We start from the raw sequence: 17,772 nt of genomic DNA, 5'->3' as shown, positions 1-17,772 counted from the left end.
CTCTCCACCCACTTTTCTGTCAATTGCTACTTTCAGCAGGATACCTCCTCTTTTCTCTCAGTTTTGTTTTATGCGGCTGATTCAAATTTTGAACTTGATTTTCAAAATTCAAACTCTTCCGTTTGGTCCGTCATGTTCCCGTTTTGGCTAAACATTTTTTTTTTGAAACGCCGTCGTTTTTGGGGCCTGTTGAAGGCTTCCTGACGTGGAATATTTCTCGCCTCACATTTGGGTCTTGTGAGGAGACCGTTCAGGAGCGGTCGTCAGAACGACCGCTCCTGCCCCGTATCCATAGTATGAATGGGTATAGCTGATAATAGCTACAGGCTAGAGTTTCTGTGGATACCATTCCAGGATATTTCGAGGAATACTATGAATGTGTCTGAAATTATCGTTGATGTCAAATCGCCCACAATTTTGAACAACACGCATGACTAACTTAGTAGCTTACGTTGAGAGATTTGAGACCACAGGCAATTCAATTCAACAAGGACAAATACGAGAATCTTATTGCCTCTAATATCTTATCCATCGTTATTACGATTAAAGGTAGTAATGTAAAACCCACGATTTTTTGCACCGGTTTTATTATTTTATTTTCCCAATTAATTAAAAAGATAAATTTGCTAGGTAAAAGAAAAAAAAAATAAAATAACTATAGGATGGGATAAGGGGTACTAATATAAATAGTGCCAGGCTTAGGGTTTTGTTGAAACCCTAGATAGAAAAATAAGCCCAATCTTACCTTTCTTTTGTTTGCCTCCCTAGAGCAAGAGCCGTCAGAGAGGAGAGAAGGAGAAGCAGGCAACATCGTCAATCGATCCGACGACTAGGCACCTAAACCTGTAAGTCTCGAGTACACGCAAGAAAACCTCTCTTTTAAGTTTTAGTAGATGTATTAATTGTTCTAGCAATTTTATGGACATGTATTGTTGCTATGTAGGTGTAGATATATATATATTTTGATAAGATTCGTATCTGGGTTAATAGAAATAGAGGAGTTGATTTTAATCCTGAGATTAGAGGATGTTTGAATCTGTTAAAAAAAAAAAAAGGAAGAAGGGAAAGGGAAGAGCAGCAGCGGCTGCCGCCGCTCTGTCTTGGCTGGGCGTTGCAGAAGCAACGCCGCACACAAGTGCGGGCCGCCATATCTGGCGGCAGAGAAAAGAATTGTGACGCCCGAAGGAAAAGAAAAGGGAAAATTTTCTTTATTTATTTTATTTTCCGCGTGCTTTTTCTTACTTTATTTTATTATCAAAATTTTCCAGAGACTTTTATAAGTGAATATATTTTTTCAACCATTTTTCTAGTATAAATTAGTTCTTGAGAAATAAAGAGTGTATCTTGGACGTGGGACCCGTTAGTGCGGAAAGTACGGTAAAATTCGACCAATTAGGTTATGTTTTGTATACCAGGATTAATATACTAGGTGTTAAGAGATAATTAGAGGTTACTTAGATGGTTTAATCTTGGAGAGACAAAATGATAAGATTAAACCCCTAATAGGGCCAAGTGTCATGAAACCAATGGAGGGTGGACTTTTGACTAAGATATTTTACCTTCTTAAAGCTAATTTTGGCCAGCTCTCTTGGCCGAACTCCTTAGGGAGAGAAAAGAAAGAAACCTTCAACTTTTATTCTTCATTTCTTGTTTAGATCTTGCAAACCAACCGATTAAATCTTGAATTTGTCCACAAAGGTGACTTGCTAAGGGTGTATCAAGGTCTTGGTGGAGTTATTTTGGAGAAGGAACCACTAAACTACTACATTTCTTGAGGAGTTAAGGTATTTTGCTTGGAACTCACTTTTTGTTCCTAATAATGATCAATTGGTGACTTATGGTGGTTAACTAGATGATTTTATGGATTAACGTGAAATTGGTTAAATTTCTGATTTTTTTTGGGATTTTTCTATTTTCATATGATGATTATGGTTGGCCTTGGATTGATGGCTCTAAATTGTGTTAAATGGATCTCTTATGTGTTAATTGCGGTTATTTACGGAAAATTTCAGCTTTGTACGGAAAATTTCAGATTAGGGTTTCCATTTTTTCCCATTCTGTCCGGTACTGTTTCTCCTAGTTAGAGACTAAATTGGCCTTAGTGTAAAACATGAAAGTTGTAGAGAATGATGTTTTATAGTTGCCTGAAAAATTTCAGCCCAATCGGAGCAACGTAGCCTGTGAAAAGATAGAAATACCCCTGTTGCCCTGTTTCTGTCCGAAACTGATAATCAGCTTCTGTAATTGGTTAGTTTGACCGGGAATACTACTGATTTGGTTATCGATGTCTTCTTAAGAATTATAGCCTTGTATCTTAGATTTCAAATGACTTTGGAATTACCTGAATCGGAGTTGTGTGTGCTGAGATATGATTGAATGAATCAGGACTGCTAGTTGAATTTCACAGTGAGCGTCGAACTGAAAAATCTGGGGTTGTTTTGGTAACTTTGACCTAGTTAGGATGAGAACTGGACTGAGTAGTCTTTATCAAAGTTATATCCCTCTGTCTTAGCTTCGAAACGGTATAACTTGCATTTCAATCCAATAAACGTAGTTTCAGTTATGTCCGATATGCTAAGTAGCGGTGAATCTGCCTTTTTGGTTCCTTAGCTTAAAACTTATTTCCGGTCATTTTCCTAGCTAAATCTTGTACTTGGATGACTTTGAGCCTATTGAACGGCTGTTGTGATGAATTTATATTGTGTATGACTTTGGGATTGATTGAGAAAAATAATGAAGCCATAAGTGGTTGGAAAAATAGGTAAATATAAAGGGCGTGCTGCTCGAATTTACACTCGAGGATTAGGTAACGATTTGAGAGCAAATACCATATGAACCATCTAGGATATTTGCGTCCTCTTTTATCGAGGTATACAAGGTCGAATCTGGTCGAAACTTGTACACTTGGAAAAAAATGAAATTTACGACTAATAGAAATACGTTTTCTTTATTTCTTCGACTCAAATGGATATTTCAAAGTTTTACGAGCGAGCATGAGTTTTCCAAATATTTTACTCATGTCCTTTAGTTTAAATGTACTCTTTTCACTTCCAAAATCATATGTCCAAAAGACTAGTAGTATTTGAATTGTCTTCGATTCACCTAACTTTTGCTGGAGGAACTGTAATATTTTCTCTTGATTAACTTTAGGGTTCATCGGTAATTGAAAGTGTTACCCGAAAAGATATTCTGGATATTATTTCGCCTTAATAGGTGAGTGTACCACTCCCCTCATTTGTTGCTTAACTTGATTTCTGCACTTGCAATCTGTGATTTGAATGACTGTACTATATGTTTATTCTGCTTGAGACGAGAGTGTACTTTATCACACTCGTTCTCTTGTCTGTCTGTATGCCTCTTGACTATGTGTAATCTGTTATCTGTATCTGAGTCTGTTCGGACGTCGTTTGGAGGCTGGTATCCAATGACCTTTCTGTGACTTCTGAACTCAACACCTGTGGCAAGTTGATAGAACGCTAATTTAGCATTAATTTTGTTATAATTTCCCTTTCTTATTGGATTGGATATTGCATTAATAGACATATTTTGTTTGAATTGTATGATTAGGGGATGTTTATCCAATTGGAGAAGGAAAGTGCAGAAACAGCAGCAAAAGTGGGCAATTAGAAGGTTGGGTCCACGTGAACCGCGAGAAGCGTGGGATTAAAACTCCAAAAGATTAGCTTTGGTTTCATTAATTGGGTCAAACGTTTTCTTGGCTCCTGGCAGCGCTATAAAGGAGGAAACAAAGCCAGATTTACGGGAGGGCATTTAGTCATTAGCTTAGCTTTTGCTTTTTAGGGTGAGACGTTAGCTTTCTCAGGGGCGGCGGCTACTGAAGATATAAAAGGGCCAGATTCACGTGTAATTGGGGGCTGAGTTTTAGTTTCCTTTTTCCATATGAAAACATTAGAAAGCTCCGATTGTTTTATTTTCACGGCTGGTTCTCCATTAATGGAGAGCTAGCCTCTCAATTCTAGTCAAGGGGACAACTGAAGATTTGGTTCAACAATTACTGTGAGATCTAATTTATTTTAATTGCTTCCTTAATTTATTGGTATTTATATGTTTCCTGCTTTTAACCGTTATAGCTCGTGTGAGTGATTGAATAGATGCGCAATATTTAATTATTCACATAGGCTATTTTGCTAAATAGGGATAATTGAATCCGTAATTGTTCGTTATCTTTATCTCAGTAGCAACTGACGTAATTGGGTTTATGTCAGGGGAGCATACGATCTAACTTAAACAAACCCTCGTAGCGTGTTTGTTAGTTAGGATTGGGCCTTTCTAATTATTAATGCAATCTAGAAATTAAATCCTACGGTCGTACCTAGGGTTGTTTTTGGGTTAGAGAAATAGTTAACGGTCGTACCTTAACTATCGAGAAATTAAGGAAAGGTTGGTTGTTTATCGCGTGCATGACAACTATAACTGGTCTATTAATAAATGTGGAATTATCTGTGAATCGATGATCAGTGCATGAACCATTTCTGAAGTATACCCTTGGCTAGAGTTTCTCTTAATTATTTCCTTTAATTAATTATTTTTCGCATTTAATTTATTTAGTTAGCATTTAATCCAAGAACCCCCCATTCTTTGAACTCTAGAAGAAACTAATTATCCCCAGTCCCCGTGGATTCGACCCTACTCACCGCTATATGTAAAATCTGTATTTTTCTGGAGTAGGTTATTATTATTGCACAGGTTCGGCACCTGTCAATTTTTGGCGCCGTTGCCGGGGACTGGTGCTAGATTAATTTGTTTCTTTTTGAGTTCATCTTGTTTTTATTTTTTTTATTTATTTTTCTCTTATTTTTTTTTTCTATATAGTTTATGGCTTCTAACACTCCGTATTTTGGTGATGGACTGGATTTTGTTTCCGGGGAAGGTGATGAGACTAGTTTTTTTGCTAAGTTCGCACATGCAGAGGCAGTAAACTCTATTAGAAAAAGAATGGCTGCTGCAACCTGTAAAATTTGTTATGCCAGAGATCATTCAACCAGTATGTGCCCTGAGTATCAAGATAATCTGAGTGTCCCACTCAATAGTTATGGAGATTTGTCACCCTGGTCTCAAACGTGGTATAACTCTAATCCAAACGGGTATGATCAAGGATGTTGGAATAACTCCAGTTATGATTATACAACAGGGCCAATGAATTTTCAGCAGCCAATGAATTTTCAACAGCAAGGGTCTCAACAACCATCATCCGTGTCAGGTATGTCTCTTGAAGAGATGATAGAATTACTAGCTGCTAATGTATCTCGAATTCAACAGGAGACACAAAGGATGAGTGAAGAGATGAAAGAAGCAAGGCGTGAATGGGCATTTAAAACGAGCAAATTGATTTCTCCAGTTTATGAAGAATTGCCCTCACCGACTATTATCGACCATGAGGAAGATGAGAGTGCAATTATTCTGACAAATGACATGGTACTGCAAGAGTCTCAAGAAGAAGAATCTAAAGATGCAGTTGAAAAGAAAGTTGAAGAGCAAAAATTTAGGCCCCAACATCAAATGGTTCAAGTGAATGAATCCAGTGAACAATCACCAAATGCGGTGACATCTCCTCCATTCCTTGATCAATATTTTCCTGACTCTTATTCTTTAATTCCTGTTAGTGAGATTGATTTTATTATACCAGACGATTTTGAATTTCATGCCAGGAATAAGTTAAGAGTCATGATGGCAAAATATTTCGAACCAATAAGTGCTCGTGATGGAGGAGTGGGTGAAGATTTAAGATCATCACTTGTTTGTTTGGAGCCATCTACTAATCCATGGAAGACCGTAGCTCGGGTGGTCAAGAATTACTCCATTTACGAGGGCTATCAGGATTACATAGAAGATGAAGCACTGAAGCGAGCTACACGATTTTATCCTCCGTGAACAAGCATAGCATGTCTAGCCAAAGACATTAAAGAAAGGCGCTGCTTGGGAGGCAACCCAAGGCTCTTTATTTTAGTTCTCTTATGTTTTTGGAGTTTTTGTTAAGTGTTAGTTGCATTTAGTGATTTGTTGCTTGGTGGCAGGAAATTGACAGTTAAGCGTGCCCACGCCAGGTGGTCACGCCTGAGGGGAAGAAATTTTCGGTCAGGATCTGCGGACTCTATAGCAGTTAGTCGTGCCCACGCCATATGGTTACGCCTGATGGAAAAAAATTTTCGCTCAGGATCTGCGGACTCCATAGCGGTTAGGCGTGCCCACGCCTAAGACTGGGTTTCTTTGTAAAAAAAAAAAAAAAAAAAAAATTTAAAAATTTTATTATTACAAAAAAAAAAAAAAAAAAAAACAATTCCCCTTTTCTCTTTTCTTGTTCTTCTTTTTCTTTTTCTTTCTTTGTTTTTTCTCTTTTTCTTTCTTTTTCTTTTCTTTCTTTCCTTTCTTTCCCTTTTCTTCCTCTTCTTCCCCGCTTCCTTCTTCTTCTTCTTCTTTTCTTTTCTTCTTCGCCCGACAACCCCAGCTCCCGCAGCCACCAGTCTGACCCATCGACGCCGCGCCTCTCCTCCACTCTCACCTTCTCCCTCGCGCGCAGCCCCTCCTGCGCTCGCGGCCACCACCAGCCCAGCACCTGCGTGAGCGCCGCCGCCTCAGCTCGCCACTCCGCCGCTGCTGTCTGCCGCCCCCAGCCGCGCGACTGTCCACAGCCACGCCACAGCCGCGCGCCGCACGAAGCCTCTTACTCCTCCTCAGCCGCGCCTCTCCCGATCTCACTCTCTCCCCATCGTTGGTCAGCGCCACTGCTCTCCCCTCTTTCCTCCACTCGCGGTCAACCTCGTGCGCCACCAGCGGCTACCCGCTCGAGCTCCACCTCACGGACCACCACAAGCTCTCCTTTGCACGTTGGTCGCCAGCTAGCTCTCCCTGCCGCGACCATCACCCGCTGCTACTGTCCACCAGATCCATCAGCCCGAAGCTCTCTCTTGGCCGTTCCTCTCTCTGCCGCCAGCTCGCACCACTTTGCCCTCAACCCACCGCCAACCTCTTCACCGCCGCTGCTCTGCTGCTCACGTCATTCCCACCTGTCCAAATTGACAGGTGGAGGTATTGCAATTTCTCCCTCCAACCTCTTATTCTGGACCTTGAATTGTGAATTTTTGTGCCATTATTTGGGCTTCTTGTTGGAAAACAGCAGGCAGTGCTTTGAGGCATTTTCTGGGGATAGTGTGGGTGTTTGCTATTTCCATTGAGTCTGGGGCACTTTTTGATAGAATTGTGTCCCCTGGCCGTAATCTGTTGCTTTGTTGGTATTGTGTTCTGGTATAGTGTGTGGCTGTTGTGCCCCTTCATCTTGTTTTGACTGAATTGGAGACCCAGTGCATATTCATTCAATTTGCTCTGTTGTTAGGGTACTTTTCTAGCCTTTAGGGTTCCTCAGTCGTTTGGATTGGCATTTGAATTAATTCTTTTCTGTGGAATACACCAGTGGTACTGGTTGGGGTATTTTGTCTACATTTATTGATTCTACTTGGTTGGCTACCTGGTTGAAAACTGAAACAACATTTTGATTTAGTTGTAGTCCAAATTTTGAACTACTATTGCTTGTTTTGTCAATTTCTTGGGGACATTTGCTGATTTCAGTTGGTTAAGTTGTGTAAGACTGTCCATTGGAGATATTTGTTGGGATTTTGAGTGGAATTGGGTTTAATTGCTGCCATACGTGGGGATATTTTCTGATATTTATTGAGTTACTGCTGTTTGATTTAAATCCTCCCTGTGTATACACCAGTGGTACTGGTTGCATCGTTGCTTACAGTTTCTTGATCCTTAGTGCTTAAATTGTTTTTCGAATCCTGAACGGTGGTTGCTGGAATTGCCAATTTCTGTGGTCAATTGCTAATTTTAGCAGGTTGAATTGGATATTTAACTGTCCAATTGGAGACAGTTGTTACGGTTTTGGGTCCATTTGTGTCTAAATTGTATAATTTGTGTCGAGTTGTGGGTAATTTGCTGCGGCTGTTGGTTAAATTAAGAGGTGCCTGTTACGCTTAAATTTGCTTATTGAAGTGGTTACCTCTACTGGCCTTGCTCAGGAGCATTTTATCCTTTTGGTTTCCTTTACTGAGCTCTTTGGACCACTTGTTGCATTTTGGACTGTCTTGATTCTGAATTTGACTACGTTTGGACCATAGGTGCTCATTGATTGCCATTGCTATAAGTGTTGGGGTATTTGTATGTCCTCTGGGTGGTTGAATTGTGTTTTTTATTCGTTGGGTTGGCTTTAACATTGTTATTGCTTTGAATTTCCGGCTTCCATTATTTGTTGGCAATTGTAGTCTCTTGTTGCTTAGAGTGATACCTAGGGTCCATGGTGAAGCCACGAATGGCACCAGCTTCAGATGCGAGTTGATCCACAATTTCCACCTGAACCGTCCCTATTTTGATTTCAGGGAAGTACCGTCGCCCCTCCCCTTCCTTCTGTTTTTACATTATCACATTGAGGGCAATGTGTCGTTTAGGTGTGGGGGAGTAGTATACTGGCATTTTATTGAAAAAGTGCAAGTGTAGGCATTTTTGTTGGAATTTTTTTTTGTTTGACTTTATCGAATTTTGTCCAATTTTTGCCTATCTTTGTGCTTATTTGTGATTATTCCTGATAAACGATGGTTAGATGTCTCAAATTTTTCTATTGCTAAGATTTTACACTTTAAGGTGTTGAGTATGACATGGTTGATTTTAAGGATATCTTTTGGGTGAATATTTGAGATTTTGTGACTTTTGCAATTTTTGGTTGACTTTTCTAAGTATTGTAAATATTTGTCTAGCATTTTTTTGTGCAAATTGGTTCAGCTATTAATCTTAGTTCTCCATGTTTAAGAAATGAAGCGGGTTTGTGTGGTATTTAATTGTACTTTTGGTGCTTATTTATGAATAGTATTCAGCTATACTCCGCTAGTATCGTTGTCTAGTAACCGGAGGTCTTCACCACAAGTGTCGACTTTCGCGTCAAAAAGCGACGATAACTATGAGTATGTGGTTTTTAAGCGATGATGGCTGAGTAACCGGGCTCCTTCATGTGGCCAATGTCGGAGTTCGCGTCAAAATGCTTGAATGGCTAAAAACTAAGCATTCCCCCTGAAGAAAAAAAAAAAAAATCAAATAAGTGGGGATATTCTAGAAAAGGAAAAAATATATGCTAAAAGTGAAAAATGGGGAAGTATTTGAATGAATTGTTAGCCCGCTGATTCATGAATTTTAATGTTGAGATTTTGCTTAATAGTTGAACCATTTGCTTTTGGATGCGGGTTGAATATTTTATATTCTTAGATTAGTTAGTCATAATTTGAAAGAGCCCTTGATCTTGAAAGCTAATTGGAGAGATATTTCTTGAAAAGTGCCACTAATACTTGACATAAGTTTTAATTATATCGTTGCAATAGAGGATTTGAGCAATAACCATTGTTTGAATTTGATCGTTTGATTTGTTGTTCTCATGCTTGAGGACAAGCATGGTTTAGGTGTGGGGGAAATTGATAGAACGCTAATTTAGCATTAATTTTGTTATAATTTCCCTTTCTTATTGGATTGGATATTGCATTAATAGACATATTTTGTTTGAATTGTATGATTAGGGGATGTTTATCCAATTGGAGAAGGAAAGTGCAGAAATAGCAGCAAAAGTGGGCAATTAGAAGGTTGGGTCCACGTGAACCGCGAGAAGCGTGGGATTAAAACTCCAAAAGATTAGCTTTGGTTTCATTAATTGGGTCAAACGTTTTCTTGGCTCCTGGCAGCGCTATAAAGGAGGAAACAAAGCCAGATTTACGGGAGGGCATTTAGTCATTAGCTTAGCTTTTGCTTTTTAGGGTGAGACGTTAGCTTTCTCAGGGGCGGCGGCTACTGAAGATATAAAAGGGCCAGATTCACGTGTAATTGGGGGCTGAGTTTTAGTTTCCTTTTTCCATATGAAAACATTAGAAAGCTCCGATTGTTTTATTTTCACGGCTGGTTCTCCATTAATGGAGAGCTAGCCTCTCAATTCTAGTCAAGGGGACAACTGAAGATTTGGTTCAACAATTACTGTGAGATCTAATTTATTTTAATTGCTTCCTTAATTTATTGGTATTTATATGTTTCCTGCTTTTAACCGTTATAGCTCGTGTGAGTGATTGAATAGATGCGCAATATTTAATTATTCACATAGGCTATTTTGCTAAATAGGGATAATTGAATCCGTAATTGTTCGTTATCTTTATCTCAGTAGCAACTGACGTAATTGGGTTTATGTCAGGGGAGCATACGATCTAACTTAAACAAACCCTCGTAGCGTGTTTGTTAGTTAGGATTGGGCCTTTCTAATTATTAATGCAATCTAGAAATTAAATCCTACGGTCGTACCTAGGGTTGTTTTTGGGTTAGAGAAATAGTTAACGGTCGTACCTTAACTATCGAGAAATTAAGGAAAGGTTGGTTGTTTATCGCGTGCATGACAACTATAACTGGTCTATTAATAAATGTGGAATTATCTGTGAATCGATGATCAGTGCATGAACCATTTCTGAAGTATACCCTTGGCTAGAGTTTCTCTTAATTATTTCCTTTAATTAATTATTTTTCGCATTTAATTTATTTAGTTAGCATTTAATCCAAGAACCCCCCATTCTTTGAACTCTAGAAGAAACTAATTATCCCCAGTCCCCGTGGATTCGACCCTACTCACCGCTATATGCAAAATCTGTATTTTTCTGGAGTAGGTTATTATTATTGCACAGGTTCGGCACCTGTCACAAGTTATTCGAGTCGAGCCGGCAAGGGATTGATCGATTAGATAACGAACCACAATAGTCTGTTTCAGGAATCTTTGGGTATTGAGACCCTTGATTCCGGTATACTCGAGTATTACCACTTCTATTCTGTTGAGGTATTCGGGCCCGGTAAGGGGTATGTGTGGTGATCGAGATTTTAGTGTAAAGTGGTGCTCTACTGGACTGGATTGGTTACTTTATTTGGAAGTTGACGGAGTGTCAACTATTATTTGATCAAGTTTCGGTGAAGCAAATGGAAATTTGGCTCCTTAGAGCCACCCGTATCCTTTCTATCTATGGTGTTGTTCATTTCTTTATTTGATTTGCGTATGTAACTAATTGAATATGGAGTTCCCTGATTCTTACTTGCTTTTGTTTTGGTACCTCATTGAGCGTAAGTTCACCCCCTTCCCGTTACCTTTATTTTCCTTACATGGAACCACATTTTCAACCGTGATTTTGAGAAAAGGGTGGAGCTAGTGTAAACGTTCTTTTGTTAGCTTTTGTGTAATCAAAACCCTAATTGTCTTTTAATTAAGTGTCACACTTTTAATTGTAAAATTTTCAATGAATGTATATGAGTGTTTTATCATGTACATTGAGTGTAGTCCTCTGAGCTGGTACCTTTGCGTTTGTTGAAATGCTATTGTAACTATTGGATGATCGGACAGGCACTATTCACTTTCCGTTTCGATTTGTTTTCTGTTTCACGATTTTACTTTGTGTAAGCGCGCTAATGTATTCCGAAACGTTCTGAGTTGCGTATAACCGTCTTATTATTCTTTTGGGGATTCGTTTGTGCGCTATATCGGGTTTGTATGATTCGACTTCGTAGTCCTGACGAGAACTGGACAGGCGGTCCGCCGAACCCTTTGATTCACCTTAGAGTGAGGTGGGGCTGTCACAAGAATTGCAAGGTTGGCTGAAACACAAAAAAAAAAAAAAATATCATTGAGGGATGTCCCCAGCAAGTGCTGGCGACAATGGAACAAGAACATGATTGGCCAAAGGGCCAACCAATTGAGGAATTGGGTCGCCAGAGAGTCTGGCGACCATGGTCAGACATGGTTGGCCTTTGGCCAACCATGGGTCCCATCCGAGGAAAATAAAAAAAAAAAGAAAAATGAACAAACAGTAATAAATAAAAATAAATAAATAAAAAGAGAAGCAATTGAAATTTTGGGACAAACTATAGTATAAAATTTATTAAATGTCTAATAAATAAATTTTAAATATAACTAGTCCATTTTTATAGTATATCGTGGGTATTAGAATTCAAGATCCAAGTTAAGACAATTGTGAGAATTGAAGGGTAGTCATGTAAACTTTATACTTAATCAATTACGTCTAAGACGCTTAGAGGGAAATCTAAAACATCTTCATCTAGCTCTATTAAGTTAATATGGACAAAGTTAGATAAGTTCTAAATTATTAAACGAAACAGTTAAAATAACAATAATAATGATAATAATAATAATAATGGATAATCATAAATCATAAATAAGCATAGTGAGATAGTAGTCAAGATAATAAGCACGATCATGAATAATTACTTTCTTTTAAATTAGAAAACTTTACTAAAAGGAGAACCATCCCAATTAAGAAACTTTCTAAAAATAGAAACTTTCTAAAAATGGTAACTTTTCAAATTAGGAAACTTTCTAAAAATAGAAATCATCCAATTTAGAAAAGATGCTATTGGGGTCCATATAAGGGTCTAGACATGAGCCTTCGACTTACTCAGAGTTTGTGTATTTATGCATCTATAGGAAGTAACAACTAATTAGGGAACTCATGCATTTGATAGGTACGGTACAAGGATCTAAGGTAGTCGCACTCGAGCAACCAAACAAAGGTAGGTGGTACTTACCCTTCTGAGATTTCAAATGTGTAAAATGAAATTCTTGTTTTCAATCCTAGTTTGTTGTATTGACTCGAAAGGTGCTTGATTAAATGCTTTACTTGGATATTTATGAAAGCTATATTTTACTATACAAAATGGACCATGTTACTTATTTGAAATGTTTTGATATGTTCTTATATACAAAATGAGCTGAATCTTTTATGGAAGCAAAGATTTATGTATATGATATATGAAATGAATTTTGACAAGTAAAACTCAGAGCAATCATGAAATATACGGTAGGGGCTATGTCTTGTTTAATAGCCATGGTAGTCTGGTATAAAATTCGGCCGATTGGTGAGGTCATGGTAGTTTGGTATAAAGCCCAGCCGATTGACCGATTAACAAAGTTATGGTAGCCTGGTATAAAATCCAGCCGATTGACAAGGTCATGGTAGCCTGGTATGAAGCCTAGCCGATTGACCGATTGACGAAGTCATGGTAGTCTGGTATAAAGTCCAGCCGATTGACAAGATTATGGTAGCCTGGTATAAAATCCGGCCGATTGACCCAAGAATAAAATGAGATCAATCGATAATCGCGAAATCTATTGGTCGCCCACCTAGAAGGGGTTTAATCTCTAGGTTGAGTACTTAGTAGCCAGTCATTACATGTACTTGTTATGAGCTGATCTAAAAGAAGATTTATGAGCTGATAAGGAATGATTTATGAACTGATCTGAGATGAGACTCATGAACTGATATGAATTGATTTGGGACTTAAGACGAAATGATTTATGACTTTACGATTTCTCATATACAATTATCAATGAGATGCTTTTAAATTGTTTGTCATTCTTTACTACTGATTGCTTTATAAATGACTTACTTTCAAAATTATGGTTGTGAATGATATATAAACGATTTGAGTTGTACTTATACATATATGTATCTATAAAATCAAGAGTGCATGGTCCAACAAAGGGGTAAATATTACCTACTGAACGATGTGTCGCTCAACCCACTTCTTACCATTTTGCAGATTCTGAAGAGTATGAATTAGTTTACGTAGAAGACCCCGAGGATGGCCTTTATTAGTTTTAGATGAATAGAAGTTGGCAGGCTAGCTACTTCTAGTTGTTAGCCTTATTTACTTTTGTTTCCGCTGTTTCAATCAGAGAATAAATGTACGAACGTCTTGAATATTCGTAGACTTTCTTTTATATGTGATTTGTACCGCACTTTATTTAGTTAAATTATTTAGTATTATTAAGGTTAAACTAGTTAATTTAGCCTTGTATTCTTGAGTGAGACTTGAGAGTACAGCGGATGTCATGTGATGGGCACGTGCGGGCTCGGGGCGTGACAAGTAAACCAGATGCTTTATCAAATTAACTGGAATTGTGATGGGAATTGCTATAGGGATGGATCCCTTCCACATCACATTCAATAAATAGTGTGGTTACTTGAATTGACTGCTACTCAGTTACAATTAGTTCTGAACAACTTTTGCCTTCTTTTCACTCGGCTCTTACAACACTCGTATTATGCAAGAAAACATCTAAAACGCTCGTATTGTGCAAGAATATACTTAATCGATAGATATCCTTTAGAGCCATAACAAATTCGTTTCTAACTCAAAATAGAATTTGAGTATCAGTTCTCAGAAAAGCATTACTAATAGTCAACAATGGAGGCATCGCAGACAAGCCAACAATAAGCCTTCAGACAAACTGCCCTTACCAATGCCCAACCCGGCCATCAATGCCCCAAGCCCCCTGGTCATAAATTTTTGACTTTGCTAGATACGTAGCCTTGTACTTTTTAACTCCAAAAAAAAAAAAAAGGAACTGATGAAGGCAATCTTGTTCCCTCAAAGATCTTATCTGTAATCATCAGCGGATAAAGGTCCAATGTAAGTCCGGGCTTTTAGTCAATTATTAGGATTGAAAGCCACAGCTAGATATTGACCACTTTCAGAAATTTTGAATGTTAAAAGGTTAGCTCATTTTTTCCTTTCGTAATTGGATGGGAGTCTCTACAAAAGCAGAGATACGATTGAATGAGATACAACTGTGCCTTGAAATTGTTGGAATTTTAATTGTCAAATTTAGAACATATCAAATTGCTTCTTGGAGAAATTCCACAATTTGTACTCTCAGCTATGGTTGTTGATACACAAACAAATGCACCATCCTATGCTTCTATGTCTACTCATAACACGCTGGATCAGTCAACCGTGGCGTAGGAATGGCGATCAAGGGTGTCTTCTTCTTCAAAACAATTCCGAACTTTTCAGAAATTTCAAGTTTCTCTCCTGCAGGCAATGTCCAGTTGAAGGAATGCAGAAGTGAAGCAAGGGAGAACAAAACCATCTTCTCTGCCATTGCCATTCCTGCGCAGATTCTTCTGCCGGAGCCAAATGGTAAATAGTTAAAATCATTTCCACTATAATCTCCCTTGCCATTCAAGAATCTTTCTGGAAGAAACTCCAATGGACTCTGCCAAATGGAGGGATCCCTATGAATTGCCCACACGTTAACAAAAACCTGAGCACCCTTTGGAATTCTGTAATTGGCAACAACACTTGATACACTGGGGCTGTGATTCACCATAAGGGGAAGAACCGGGTGCAGGCGCAGGACTTCTTTCATCACTGCATAGAGGTAAGGCAGTTTCTGAATGTGAAATTCTTCTACTATTGCATTTTTTCCAACTACATTCTCCAATTCTGTCTGTACTTTCTTCATGATTTCAGGTTTATTCATCATCTCTGCCATGGCAAACTCAACCGTACTCGAGGCTGTTTCGGTCCCCCCAACTACCATATCCTGTTAATAGTAAAATAGCGAATAAGCAATACAATTCAAACCATACAAGCATATAGTGCTTAGTGGTGAAAATCATTTTTCCTCCTTTTAAGACCATGACACAAGGCTCTTAATCACCAGGCTACCTACTTTTCTCCAGTACAACATAACATAGTCCTTTGAAGCCAGGTTCGAGTATTACCACGACATTGTGAGGTCAAATGAAAAAGGGACAGTAAAACATACCATGAGTAATGCCTTGACATGGTCCATGGTTAGAGGTGTTTTGGCATCACCAGCATCTTTCAGCCGCAATAAAACCTGCAAAAAGTCTTTGCTCTCTGTGTTACCATTGCCGCTACCAATCCCTTCCTGTCCATCAATTCGTGTCCGCTGGTCAATTATCTTGTCAAATATGTTCTCAAGTTTGGAGGTGACTACTTTCATCTGTTTCTTTGCACCCTGCAAATCCAACCAGGCCAACCATGGAAAGAAATCTGATACATTAGGCTTCCCTAGAAGCTTAGTAACCTCTGCAACCACTTGCCTGAATTCGGCTCCAATGTTAGTCCTTTCTTTTCCCTGAATAGTACCGCCCCATAACATATTTGTAATTACGTTGAGAACATTCAAGAACATCACTTCACCCAGGTTAACAGGAGAGTCTTTTCGACTATAAAGGTACTTTATAGTGTTATGGATTTCTTGTCTTCGGTAAGAATAGACAGCATCAAGATTGGCATGGCCAAGCATGTCGCGAACACAAACCTTTCTCAGCATTCTCCACTCAGCGCCATATGGCGTAAAAACTATGTCCCGGCCACCATATTCCATTGCTGTCACTACCACAGGGACATCCCGGTTGGCAAAGGTTACATCCTGGTCTTTGAGCACCTCGCGTGCCATGCCTGGTGAAGCAATCACAACACTGACCTTCCCACCAAGCCTGAGTTTGAAGATAGGACCATAGGTTTTAGCCAGGTTAGAAAAGTATGAGTGGAGTTCAGGATCAAGAAATGGAAGGTTTCCTACCACAGGCAAACCCCATGGACCTGGTGGCAGTGGTTTTTGACCCCTTGCTATGTTGAAAAGTATCCAGGCGAGCCATGTTGCTATAAACATGAAGACTAGTGTTGGATATCCAAGAAAGTCTCCAACATTATTCAAGAAAGTGCTTAGTTTATGAGGGTACTGGAACATGGTAATCATGGTCTGTAATCAACTGAACTACTCCAAGCAACAAACCTGCTCAGTGTATGGCATATATTATAAGGAAAGACAAGGAATCAGACAAAAGGAAAAGAGAGATTATACGTGCAAGGCAAGAGTCAAGAATGAACAGTTCAGTAGATCATAGAAATGTACAAAGCGGATCTTCTTCTGGTTTACAGTTCAACGATTCTTGCTTCTGAATTCTGATTTGTTAGGACATAAAAAATTATAGCTGGGAAGGACGGGCGGCCGCTAACAGATTCCTTTTGGTAAGACATCTGACTTTAGGCGTGAAATTTGGCAGTAACTAGAAGTTGACAAATATATCAGATAGGAAATATCTTTGGACATATATGTGAACCCAATGCAGGAATAATTCTTGCAAGGATTTGGTGGAAAATGCGCTTCGTTGCTGTCTGATTCCTCACCTCTTGATCTTGATGCTCCTAGATTATACCAATTAAGAAATCTATAGAACAATGAAGGTTGATGTGCTTATTATTATTGTTGTTATTATTATTTTTAAGTTACTCAAAGCTTCAATCGCTCTACACCTGTTAGACTTGGTGATGATAAATGTAACCTTATCATTTCCGAAGACATTATTTATTTTTAATGTCCATCTCCCTTTTCAGTAGCTTCTCGAAGTGTGGACTATAAAGGTCGAGTTGCACTTACCTTGCACTAATACATATGGATAGAGAGCTATGGTATAATGCAAATGACATGGAATATACTTTCTAAACTGCAGAGCATGGCTTTACGATTGCAAGGTAGCATTAACTGGGAATTCAAGAGGGACGCATTGTCAGGAAAGTGTTCATTTAAAACGTCAACCGCAGAAAAATATTCTTCCTTAAAAAATTTTTACACCCAACCGAACAGATCCTTTAGTCCGGCCAGCTGATTAGGTACATTCAATTCACAACAATTCCATGGTACATTTCAATATTATGCTGTAAAGTTTGCTGAATTGTTTGAAGTTTTTTGGTATTACTTAGAGGCATACTGGTTAGTCCTCTCCCCTATGCCTCTTTAAGAATTCAGACCATGTTCACTAACTTTACCTTCTTCCAATTAGAAAGATATATATATATATTTTTTTTGTTGAAAATGTAAGGTACAAAAAGGTGAAAGAAACTCAGAACTACTTGCCAGTA

General features: G+C 38.6%; 1 protein-coding gene across 1 annotated transcript; it reads right to left on the bottom strand.

Annotated features, from left to right (window-relative positions):
- Positions 1-14,715: 14,715 nt before the first annotated feature.
- LOC113781067 (geraniol 8-hydroxylase-like) lies at positions 14,716-16,852 on the bottom strand. Its single transcript, XM_027326907.1, has 2 exons — positions 15,647-16,852; positions 14,716-15,421 (listed from the first exon to the last, which is right to left on the bottom strand). The coding sequence occupies exons 1-2, from the start codon at positions 16,607-16,609 to the stop codon at positions 14,801-14,803; spliced, it is 1,584 nt and encodes a 527-aa protein (XP_027182708.1). The 5' UTR covers positions 16,610-16,852; the 3' UTR covers positions 14,716-14,800.
- Positions 16,853-17,772: the final 920 nt, after the last annotated feature.

Source organism: Coffea eugenioides, chromosome 8, assembly GCF_003713205.1.
Source record: "Coffea eugenioides isolate CCC68of chromosome 8, Ceug_1.0, whole genome shotgun sequence".
NCBI classification, from domain to species: Eukaryota; Viridiplantae; Streptophyta; class Magnoliopsida; order Gentianales; family Rubiaceae; genus Coffea; species Coffea eugenioides.
Note: the sequence above shows the minus strand (reverse complement) of the source record. Positions and strands in the feature narration are given on the sequence as shown.